The sequence below is a fragment of the Hemiscyllium ocellatum genome, chromosome 16, assembly GCF_020745735.1.
Source record: "Hemiscyllium ocellatum isolate sHemOce1 chromosome 16, sHemOce1.pat.X.cur, whole genome shotgun sequence".
NCBI classification, from domain to species: Eukaryota; Metazoa; Chordata; class Chondrichthyes; order Orectolobiformes; family Hemiscylliidae; genus Hemiscyllium; species Hemiscyllium ocellatum.
Genome location: NC_083416.1, coordinates 47,425,984 through 47,438,282, shown reverse-complemented (window position 1 = coordinate 47,438,282; position 12,299 = coordinate 47,425,984). Strand labels below are relative to the sequence as shown.

General features: G+C 43.4%; 1 protein-coding gene across 1 annotated transcript in view; it reads left to right on the top strand.

Annotated features, from left to right (window-relative positions):
- The window catches only part of LOC132823073 (polycystin-2-like protein 1), a 59,820-nt gene that overhangs the window by 15,575 nt on the left and 31,946 nt on the right, over window positions 1-12,299 (top strand). Inside the window, exon 6 of the mRNA XM_060836614.1 lies at window positions 9,692-9,920. Within this exon, the coding sequence (XP_060692597.1) occupies window positions 9,692-9,920 (229 nt within the window). The remainder of the gene's footprint in view (window positions 1-9,691; window positions 9,921-12,299) is intronic.

Sequence of the window (12,299 nt, the reverse complement as noted above, 5' to 3'; positions counted from 1 at the left end):
CTGTGGGATCTCAGTTGTGCACCCACAATCCATCAGGACAGTCACTGCTGCCACTTTTGCAAGGGTCACTTTGTTTCTGTAAGGTGAGGCCACTGCTACAGCCTAGATTTAGGAACATGGCTGGGTTACCCAAGGTGCTGCCAGGTGAACTACACCATGTGGCACTGTGAGGGCTGTATCACAACTCTGCAGATTCACCAGCAGGAAGAGGTTCCATTCCATTAATGTCCAGGTGATTTGTGATCACTGTTATCATTTCCTGAGGGGGTGTGCCCACTACCCTGGAAGCAGCCATGGTTGCTATATCCTTGAGCAATCTCTTATTCCTTTTGTGTTTGAAGGTACAGATGTCTTTTAAGGCTAGGGACAAGAGCTCTCAATTATGACCATGGCTCATGATACCATTATACAACCCACTGACCGATGCACAGTGCAGATACAATACTGCCCATGTCTTAACCAAAACCATGGTGGAGCAAATGATGTGGCTGTTGCAGGTGTGCTTTCACTGCTTGGACTGGGGAACCATGTAGTGCAGTGCAGACAGAGTGTGCTGCATTATCTTGGTGCACTGTCCTCTGCACAATTGGAGCAGGTAGTTAGGCAATATTCTGGATGCAGAGGTGCTGGGGGAGGGGGAATGGATCAATCTTCCATGGAGGAGGATAAGGGCATTGGAGAGGAAGAAGCTGTCCTTGTCTATGACAGAGCTGAGCTGCATCAGGCGTTACAAGCCAGCGAGAACCACTTTGACACCCATTTCTCATCAATGAGAGCTGGTGTAGCAGACCATTGTGAAGTGTAAAAGATTTATTGGTCATGATGCACCAATCTGGTTTGCATTGTCAGGGTGAACATTGGTCTCTATTGGTTTTATTTGCATTCACTTTTTGCTTTCTGGAAATAAAACATCATGTTTGGATTTGTTCAATTATTTGCCTGTATGTAATGTTTCTGTTCAGCCAATGACAAATGGCAGGGCTACAGTAGGCAATGGGACAGGTTATTTCTGAATTAGATACTGTTCAGATGGGATCTAGGTACAGATTGTTAAAGCATGTGGTATGATGGTTAACCAGTGACCAGTGTGAGACAATGAGGTTGTATGTACAAGGAAATGTTGGCCATGTAACCTGGCAACATGACTTCAAGGCTGCTGTGCCATGATGTCGTTGGTGAGGGACAACATTGGATTGCCAGTGAGTGTCCAGATGCCCATTGGCCTTTCAAAGTTGGCACTGCTGCAAAGGATTCAGGTCTTTCTGTGAATATCCACTGATTGGCGAGTTGTTCCAGGAAAAGAGCATGATTCTGGGTAATCCAAGATGGAGGACGGGAAAAATTTCTGACTGTAACAGCTGCTCCTTTATTGAGATATTTTAGGTGCTGGAAGGTGATTTCCTCAAATTCCAGGAGCAGCAATTACTGTTTCATATGCTGTTGCATTGTTTTGGAACTTTTGGAAAACAAAGTCAAAACAACAGCAGTTTTAAAAGGGAGGAAAACATACAAATGAAGTACCTGGTGAGGTCATTGCAGGAGAGAGTGAATCTGCACAGTTACTGCCTTTGTTGTTTGAATTCATGTATCGTTGGACATCGGAGTGCATCTGGGAAAATTAACAAACAGTGAAATTCACAACTGATCTTGGAGGAACTGTTGGGTGAAGTTCACAGCACAGAATCAGATAAGTTAATCGTTGTTTTAAGTGTGGCCTACAGGGAATCTCCAGTAGTGTGAAGAGTGGTTCTATCTTGATTATATATTTTTGGAGATATGTCTTTTGATTAAACATAAAATATAAGCCATAACTATTAATTGTAAAGGAATAAGATGGTATTAATTTCTGGGTCTGTAGATTATGAAGGAGCAATAATGGCCTTTAATAGAGTGAAATGCGCTTCTTGTCAGATGTGGGAGTTCAAAGAGAATTTAAGGGTTACTATGGATTATATCTACCATAAATGCTGTTGGCTATGAATCTTATCAGATCGAATGGATCGGTTGGAGAGGCAGTTAGAAGCAATGAGGAATTTGCAACAGCAACAGTATGTAATGGATGACAGTTATAGGAAGGGGGGAAAGACTCAGATACAGTCACATAGATGGGTTAACTCCAGGAAAGGTATGAGAGGGAGGCAGCTAGTGCAGGAGCCTTCTGTGGCTATACCCATTTCAAACAGGTATGCTGTTTTGGAAAATGTAAGGGATGATGGATTCTCAGGGGAACGCAGCATGAACAGCCAAGTTTCTGGTATTGAGACTGACTCTTATGCAATGAGGGGTACGTTGGGTTCAAGAGATCAATTGTATAAGGGAGTTCTCTAGTCAGAGGTACAGACAGATGTTTCTGTGGCCAGCAGTGAAAAAGCAGAATGGTGTGTTGCATCCCTGGTGCCAGGTTCAAGGATGTCTCAGAGAGGGTGCAGAATGTTCTCACGGGGGAGAGGGGCCAGCAGGAGGTCATTGGAACCAACAACATAGGAAGGGAAAAGGTTGAGATTCTGAACGGAAATTACAGAAAGTTAGGCAGAAATTGAAGAGGGAGGTCGTCGAGAGTAGTAAAATCTGGATTACTCCCGGTGCTAGGAGCTAGTGAGGGCAGGAATAGAAGGATAGAGCAGATGAATGCATTGCTGAGGAGCTGGCGGATGGGAGAAGGATTCGCATTTTTGGATCATTGGAATCTCTTTTGGGGTAGAAGTGACCTGTACAAGAAGGACGGATTGCACCTAAATTGGAAAGGAACTAATATACTGGCAGGGAAATCTGCGAGAGCAGCTCGGGAGGATTTAAACTAGTAAGGTGGGGGGTGGGTGGGACCCAGGGAGATAGTGAGGACAGGGATCAATCTGAGACTGTACAGTTGAGAACAGAAGCGAGTCAAGCAGTCAAGGCCGGCAGGGACAAGGTTGGACTAATAAATTAAACTGCATTTATTTCAATGCAAGGGGCCTAACAGGGAAGGCAGATGTACTCAGGGCATGGTTAGGAGCATGGGACTGGGATATCATAGCAATTACAGAAACATGGCTCAGTAATGGGCAAGACTGGCAGCTTAATGTTCCAGGATACAAATGCTACAGGAAGGATAGAAAGGGAGGCAAGAGAGGAAGGGGGTGGCATTTTTGACAAGGGATAGCATTACAGCTGTGCTGAGGGAGGATATTCTTGGAAATACATCCAGGGAAGTTATTTGGGTGGAATGGAGAAATAAGAAAGGGATGATAACCTTATTGGGATTATATTATAGACCCTTTAATAGTCAGAGGGAAATTGAGAAACAAATTGTAAGGAGATTTCAGCTATCTGTAAGAATAATAGCGTGGTTATGGTAGGGGATTTTAACTTTCCAGACATAGACTGGGACTGCCACAATGTTAAGGGTTTAGATGGAGAGGAATTTGGTAAGTATGTACAAGACAATTTTCTGATTCATTGTGTGGACACACCTACTCCAGAAGGTGCAAAACTTGACCTACTCTTGGGAAATAAGGCAGAGCAGGTGACTGAGGTGTCAATGGAGGAGCACTTTGGGGCAAGCGACCATAAGTCTAATAGTTTTAAAATAGTGATGGAAAAAGATAGACCAGATCTAAAAGTTGAAGTTCTAAATTGGAGAAAGGCCGATTTTGACAGTATTAGGCAAGAACTTTCAAAAGCTGATTAGGGAGAGATGTTCGCAAGTAAAGGGACGGCTGAAAAATGGGAAGCCTTTAGAAATGAGGTAGCGGGAATCCAGAGAAAGTATATTCCTGTCAGGGTGAAAGGAAAGGCTTGTAGGTATAGGGAATGCTGGATAACTAAAGAAATTAAGGGTTTGGTTAAGAAAAAGAAGGAAGCATATGTCAGGTATAGACAGGACAGATCAAGTGAATATACTTAGAAGAGTATAAAGGAAGTAGGAGTATACTTAAGAGGGAAATCAGGAAGGCAAAAAGGGGACATGAGATAGCTTTGGCAAATAGGGTTAAGGAGAATCCAAAGAGTTTTTACTCTTTGGATTAAGGACAAAAGGGTAACTAGGGAGAGAATAGGGCCCCTCAAAGATTAGCAAGGGGGCCTTTGGGTGGAACCACAGAAAATAGGGGAGACACCAAATGAGTATTTTGCATTAGTATTTACTGTGTAAAAGGATATGGAAGATATAGACTTTAGAGAAATAGATTATGACATCTTGCAAAATGTCCAGATTACAGAGAAGAAAGTGCTGGATGTCTTGAAATGGGTAAAGTTGGATAAATCCCCAGGACCTGATCAGGTGTATCCTAGAACTCTGTGGGAAGCTAGAGAAGTGATTGCTGGGCCTCTTGTTAAGATATTTGTATCATCTATAGTCACAGGTGAGGTGCTGGAAGACTGAAGGTTGGCTAATATGGTGCCACTGTTTAAGAAGGGCGGTAAGGACAAGGCAGGGAACTATAGACCAGTGAACCTGAAGTCGGTGGTGGGCAAGTTGTTAGAGGGAATCCTGAGGGACAGGACGTACATGTATTTGGAAAGGCATGGACTGACTAGGGATAGTCAACATGGATTTGTGCATGGGAAATCATGTCTCACAAACTTGATTGAGTTTTTTGAGGAAGTAACAAAGAGGATTGATGAGGGCAGAGCGGTAGATGTAATCTATATGGGCTTCAGTAAGACGTTCGACAAGGTTCCCCATGGGAGACTGATTAGCAAGGTTAAATCTCATGGAATACAGGGAGAACTAGCCATTTGGATACAGAACTGGCTCAAAGGTAGAAGACAGAGGGTGGTGGTGGAGGGTTGTTTTTCAGACTGGAGGCCTGTGACCAGTGGAGTGCCACAAGGATCAGTGCTGGGTCCTCTACTTTTTGTCATTTATATAAATGATTTGGATGCTAGTATAAGAGGTACAGTTAATAAGTTTGCAGATGACACCAAAATTGGAGGTGTAGCGGACAGCAAAGAGGGTTACCTCAGATTACAACAGGATCTTGATCAGATGAGCCAATGGGCTGAGAAGTGACAGATTGAGTTTAACTCAGATAAATGCCAGGTGCTGCATTTTGGGAAAGCAAATCCTAGCAGGACTTCTATACTTAATGGTAAGATCCAAGGGAGTGTTGCTGAACAAAAAGACTTTGGAATGCAGGTTCATAGCTCCTTGAAAGTGGATTCACAGGTAGATAGGATAGTGAAGAAGGTGTTTGGTATGCTTTTACTTTATTGGTCAGAGTATTGAGTACAGGAGTTGGGAGGTCATGTTGCGGCTGTTCAGGACATTGGTTAGGCCACTGTTGGAATATTGCGTGCAATTCTGGTCTCCTTCCTACTGGAAAGATGTTGTGAAGCTTGAAAGGGTTCAGAAAAGATTTACAAGTGGTGGAGGCTGGTACAATTGCAACATTTAAGAGGCATTTGGATGGGTATATGAATAGGAAGGGTTTAAAGGGATATGGGCTGGGTGCTGACAGGTGGGACTAGATTGGATTGGGATATTTGGTCGGCATGGACGGGTTAGACCAAAGGGTCCATGCTGTACATCTCTATGACTCTAAGTTGGGGCCAGATTCAAAAGTGGCAAGTATCGTAGGGACTGGGGAGGTAGTTTATGCAGTGAGCTTCGTAAGATATGGTGAGAGATTCTGTTATGCCTCATGGTGGAAACATCTCCAAAAACTCAACGCAATATGGACTCTGCCAAAAGAACATAATTTTCAGCCATGTCAGGTACTATGTCCTGTACTGAGAATGTGTTACTGGAAAACGCAGCAGGTCAGGCAGCATCCAAGGAACAGGAGATTTGACTTTTCGGGCATAAGCTCTTCTTCAGGAATTCGACGTTTCGGGCATATCCCTTCTTCAGGACTTCTCCTGCTCTTTGGATGCTGCTCGACCTGCTGCGCTTTTCCAGCAACACATCTCCTATTCCTTGGATGCTGCCTGACCTGCTGCGCTTTTCCAGCAACACATTCTCAGCTCTGATCTCCAGCATCTGCAGTCCTCACTTTCTCCTACTATGTCCTGTAGCCTCCCAGAATTGGGCATGCATGGGGAATTGGTTTAGTGGGTGAGGGGCTGTTGCTGGATGTATGAACCGGCTGTATGAGATGCAGTAGAGGTGGCTGGGAGAACCTGACTTATCACTGCTGTAAGATGAATGTGCAATTTGAATATGAGTGGCCAGGACTGCTCATAAATCTCACCAGCAAGATTTTTCACACCATTTAACCCTTCTGCTAAGTTCAAAATCATTGTGCACAAAAGGGAAGACAGACCTCCTTTTGCTAAAACCTATAAAAGTTGGCCCTTAGTTTCCTTCCCTAAAAAAGGGCAAGGAAGATAGAACATAGAAGGATACAGCGCAGTATAGGCCCTTCGGCCCTCGATGTTGCGCCGACCGAATCCTACCTAACCTATACTAGCCCAATAACTTCCAAAAGTTATTAACTAAAATGAAGTACAAATAGCAAGCATGAGCCTACAACATCATTAACTAAAGGAGTGAACACAATGCCACGCGCCAGTTACAAAAAAGTTAATTTTTATTTTGCAAACAAGAGAAACTTTACTGGTGAATAAAAACTGGCTGAGAGGATTTTTGGCCAGTAGCATTAAGGGGAAAGGAATTTAAACAGTGTATTGTTGCCACTATGGACTCAATCACCTGTCCTTTTCCAAATTCCATTTGCACTGGCAGCTGAGGTTGCATTAAAACTGGCATAGCCCTGAGGAAATAGGAAGGAGAACAGCTTGATTAAAAAGAGAGAGAGAGGGAGAAGCACAAACCAAAGGTTTCCATTCCATATTCTCAATAAATCTAGTTCCATTTGCCAGCATTTGGCACATATCCCTCTAAACCCATCCTATTCATGTACCCATCCTGATGCCTTTTAAATGCTGTAACTGTACCAACCTCCATCATTTCCTCTGATAGCTCATTCCATACGTGTATCACCTGCATGAAAAGGTTGCCCCTGAAGTCCCTTTTATATCGTTCCCCTGTCACCTTAAACCTATGCCCTCTAATTTTGGACGACTCTACCCTGGAACAATAGGCAATTCAGAGTCAAGGGCGTGGTCCTGAATAAGCACAGCCGCTCAGGCAGCATATGAGGAGCAGAACAATCGACATTTGGAGCATAAGTTCTTCTTCAGGAACGTGTTGATGAATATGCAAAATAGGCTATTCAACCTATCGATGCCACTCATGATTTTATAAACCTCTATAAGGTCACCACTCAACCTTCTCCGCTCCAGGGAAAACAGCCCTAGCCTATTCAGCCTCTCCAACCCTGGCAACATCCTTGCAAATTTTCCGCCCCCTTTCAGGTTTAACAATATCCTTCCTATAGCCGAGCAACCAGAATTGAATGCAGTATTCGAAAATGGCCTAATAGCCTGTACAGCTGCAACATGACCTCCCAACTCCTATGCTCAATGCATTTACCAATAAAAGGCCAGAAACACCTTCACTATCCTAACTACCTGCAACTCCACCTTCAAGGAACTATGAACCTGCATCCCAGGACTCTTCGTTTGCTCCCCAGGACCTCACCCTTAAGTGTATAAGTTGTGCCCTGATTTGCCTTTCCAAAATGCAACGCCTCACGTTTATGTAAACTCCATTTGCCACTCCTCAACCAGTCTGATCAAGATCTCGTTATAACTTTGATGTAACCTTCTTCACTGTCCACTACACCACCAATTTTGGTGTCATCTGCAAAGTTACTAACCATTATATTTGAATCTGGGTATTTTTGTCGTGAGGAGAAAGTGAGGACTGCAGATACTGGGGATCAGAATTGAAGAGAGTGATGCTGGATAACCACAGCTGGTTAGGCAGCATCTGAACAGCAGGAGAAACAATGTTTTGAGCATTAGTTCTTCATCAGGAATGAGGGGGGTGGCCCTAGGCGGCTGAGGGATAAATGGGAGGGAGGTGGGGCTGGTGGAAGGTGGCTGGGAAGGCGATAGGTCGATGAAGGTGAGGGTGATGTTGATGGGTTGGAGAGGAGGGTGGTGCGGATAAGGAAGATGGACAGGTAGGACAGTTCAAGAGGGTGGTGCCGAGTTGAAAGGTTGGATCTGGGATAAGTGGGGGATATGAAATGAGGAAACTGATGAAATCCAGATTGAACCCCGTGTGGTTAGATGGTCCCAAGGCAGGAGATGAGGCATACTTCCTCCAGGCATCAAATGGCTAGAGTTTGGCAGTGGAGGAGGCCAAAGACTTGCATGTCTTTGGCGGAGTGGGAGGAGGGGTTGAAATATTCGGCCACAGGGTAGTGGGGTTGATTGGCACAGAGGTGTTCTCTGAAATGTTCCGCACGTTGGCCTCCTCAATGTAGAGGAGACCACATCAAGAGCAACGGACACAGTAGATGACTTGTGTGGAAGTACAGGTAAGTCTCTGTTGGATGTGGAACAATTCTTTGGGGCCTTGGACGGAGATAAGGGGGGATGTCTGGGCGCAGGTTTTGATCCTTCCATATCTGACGGATATTTACCTATACTTCCACCAACTGTGTCTGGTACTCTCATTCTGGTCTCTTCTACATTGGGGAGACAGGAAGCCTACTTGGGGAATATTTCAGAGAACATCTCTTGGACTCATGCACTAAACACCCCACCACCCTCTGGCCGAACACTTTAACTCCCCCTCCCACTCCACCAAGGACATTCAAGTCCTGGGCATCCTCTACTGCCAAACTCTAGCCACCCGAGGACACGTCATCTTCCGCCTTGGGACCCTCCAGCCATACAGGATCAATGCAGATTTCACCAATTTCCTCTCCCCCACCTTATCCCAGATCCAACCTTCCAAGTCAGCACTGCCCTCTTGAACTGTCCTACTTATCCACCTTCCTTCGCACCTATCCACTCCACCCTATTCACCCCCACCTCCATCTATGTATCGCTTTCCCAGCCATCCTCCCCCCACCCCCCATATATCTCTCAGCCACCTTGGGCCACCCCCTCATTCCTGATGAAGAGTGTATGCTCGAAACATCAATTCTCCTTCTCCTCGATGCTACCTGACCTGGCTGTGCTTTTCTATACTTTTCGACTATTTTTTAGTGATCAAGATAAGGTCAGTTCACCTGTCTGCAATGGGCAATTCTGTGTTTATCGATAAGTCAGTTGATCTGCTTTGGTAAGATTTTCAAGAGTTTGCAGTTCTGAACCTCAGACCATTGTACTGCGTGTAATAGGGTGGCGCCATTCCAATTGCCGGTTGCATGAGAGTTCTGAATATTTGGGTGCTGGCTAATGGAGAATTTACTGTACACCAATTCATTACTTAGGCACAACAAACGTGTATTCAATGATTTGATTTGTTTTGTAAGTTACTTTAACAAGGAATATACAATGCTGCACATGTCACTGACAGTATTTCAATGTGTATATTGGACTTACCAGGCAAGAAAATGCCCACAGGAACCTAACACCAGTTTTAACATTGATTCCTATGGGAATCACTTAATCATCTCACTTAAAGTAATAATTACCAGAAGGGAAACAAATGTTAAGTGAGGACGATTTGTATATAACAAGAGTGAATCCGAATATTGAGTTGTGGTGTGCAAAAGGCACAATTAAAGTGACGTGAGTTGTATTTGTGTTATAGAAATGTGATAAATTTTATTTTCCAACAAGTAAAACTTGTTATAAATTCTTCTGGAATGATTCTTTTAGTTCTTTTAACTTGTTTCTATTCCAGGTTGTTGGTGGAATTTCCAGCAACTGGTGGAGCTATCCCTTCCTCCGAGCTTTTCGCAGTCAAACTCCTACGATACGTTTCGAACTTCGATTACTTTCTAGCTGCCTGTGAAATTATCTTCTGTTTCTTTATCTGCAACTATTTGTTCCAAGGAATCATAGCCCTTCAGTCTTACAGGATGGCATACTTCAAGAACTTTTGGAATTGTTTGGATTTTTTAATTGTGCTGGTCAGTACAATTTATGAATATGAAAGAGACTGTTTACATAATGTGCTTTAAGTTAGCTCCTTTTATGTGAGAATATCACTGGAAACAGAAATGCCTTTTCTTATGCCATTACCTCCTTTATTGCTGTATAACATTAAGAATTTACGGTCTATAATCAATTGGGATTTTACATACATGAAATTTAACAGAGAGAAATAGCGGAAAAGAGTTTATCCATGTACGTCTCTGATTTGCAAAGCCTGTTTCTACCTCTGCTGTCTCCTCATGATAAGCAAAGAGGAATTATTTCAGCTTGTTCCTGTCAAACTAATTACCCGTTCCCTTGAATTTGCTTAGATTACTTACAGAGTGGAAACAGGCCCTTCGGCCCAACAAGTCCACACCGACCCGCCGAAGCGCAACCCACCCATACCCCTACATTTACCCCTTCTCTAACACTACGGGCAATTTAGCATGGCCAATTCACCTGACCTGCACATCTTTGGACTGTGGGAGGAAACCAGAGCACCCGGAGGAAACCCACGCAGACACGGGGAGAACGTGCAAACTCCACACAGTAAGTCGCCTGAGTTGGGAATTGAACCTGGGTCTCAGGCGCTGTGAGGCAGCAGTGCTAACCACTGTGCCACCGTGCCGCCCACTATTTCTATTGCTATTTCCCATCTGTCCAATATCTATTGACCTAAATCCATGATCCTTCTGACATAGGCCCAATTCAATTGTTGCCTCTCTACAATGGTTGCAGTCAATCCATTTCACCTTCCTTCCTCAGGATGGGTTTTTGGACCTGTACTTCCCCACAGTTCAGCATTAATGCAAATAATCTTCCTTTGCTCCCTAGTTGAAATAATTCTCACTTTGAGCAACTTAGTTCTTAACTCCACACACTTCCTCCAGATCAAAGAAATCACTAAAGCACCATGGATGAGTTGTAGATAAGCACTGTAGTGGGATTCAGACTGCTGTCAAGAGAATGAATGTGAACAGGCCATTGAACATTACTCAATACAAAATATGGTAGAAGTCAACAGCTCTGGAACGTCAAGCCCCAGTTTCATGTGATCTGAGTATATCACAATGACACAAGTCCTTTCACATATAATGAGCAGCCGTTATTAGAGTGAAGGTTTACAGGAGGCCTCTGGATTTATGAACATCTAATTTATAAATGCTCACACTTACCAACGTTATCCCATAAAGGGGCTATATTATTAATTTTGAAGATCAAACATGCCAATGTTTCCTCATACAGACAAACAGCTATTTATATTGTCCTGCATTGTGTTCCAACTCAACTTGAGATTGGACTCAAAAACAAAACCCATTCACCTGGAGACTGCCTGTAGTTGACCCTTATTCCACTTATCACCTTTCCAATCATACAAAGGGTATCTTCTTAGATAAAGTTTACAAAAATGATCCCAGGGATGAAGGGTTTGTCATATTAAGAGCAGTTGAGGACTATGGACTGTACTTGGAGTTTAGAAGAGTGGGGGGTGGGGGGGAGGGAATTCTCATTGAAATTTACAGAATACTGAGAGGCCTGGATAGAGGGGTGTGAGCAAGATGTTTCCACTAGTAGGAGAGTCATGGACCCAAGGGCTAGCCTCAAACCCTTTTGAATTGAAATGAGGAATTTCTTCAGCCATAGGGTGGTGAATCTGTGGATTTCATTGCCATAGAGGGCTATGTAGCCCAAGTAATTAAGTATAGTTAAGATCGAGATAGTTTCATAATTATTAAAGGGATCAAGGGTTACGAGAGCAGGGGAATGGGGTTGAGAAACTTATCAGGCATGATTGAATAGAGAAGTAGACGAGATGGGCTGGGTGGTCTAATTCTGCTCCTATATCTTAAAGTCTTATGGTTTTATGCCTTGCTGTATTGGAATTGTGACTTGTTGGTGTTGCTTTCTCATTTATTTAATTAACTTTGTTCCTAAGCTACTACAATCCTTCCTCGTCTTCTGATGGTATATTGTTAACTTTTTCTTTTTCTAGTGGTTCATTCAGTTGTAAGTCAAAAGGTTATTGTTCTAAATTGTGTAAGACTGCTTGAATCCAATTCCAGACATAGTTTTAAGCTAATTTGTTATTGAGCTTGATCAAGTTCAGACAAAGCAGTATCATTAAGCAGTATTCAAACAATATAGACAGGTAATGTGTCAGTCCTTTCAATCCTGATCCTAAAAATTGTTTAGGAAAGCTGAAGGTTTTTACAGGTTAGTTCTCAGGAATACTGTCATTGCAGATTCATGACACAACAAGATCCCTCAGAATTTCTCTTCTTCAAATGCCAGATGCCAACTTATTTACTATCTCAGATACAACTAAAGATTCTGAGAGGTTGCCCCTTAATCCAAACTGTCTTTGCTATCTA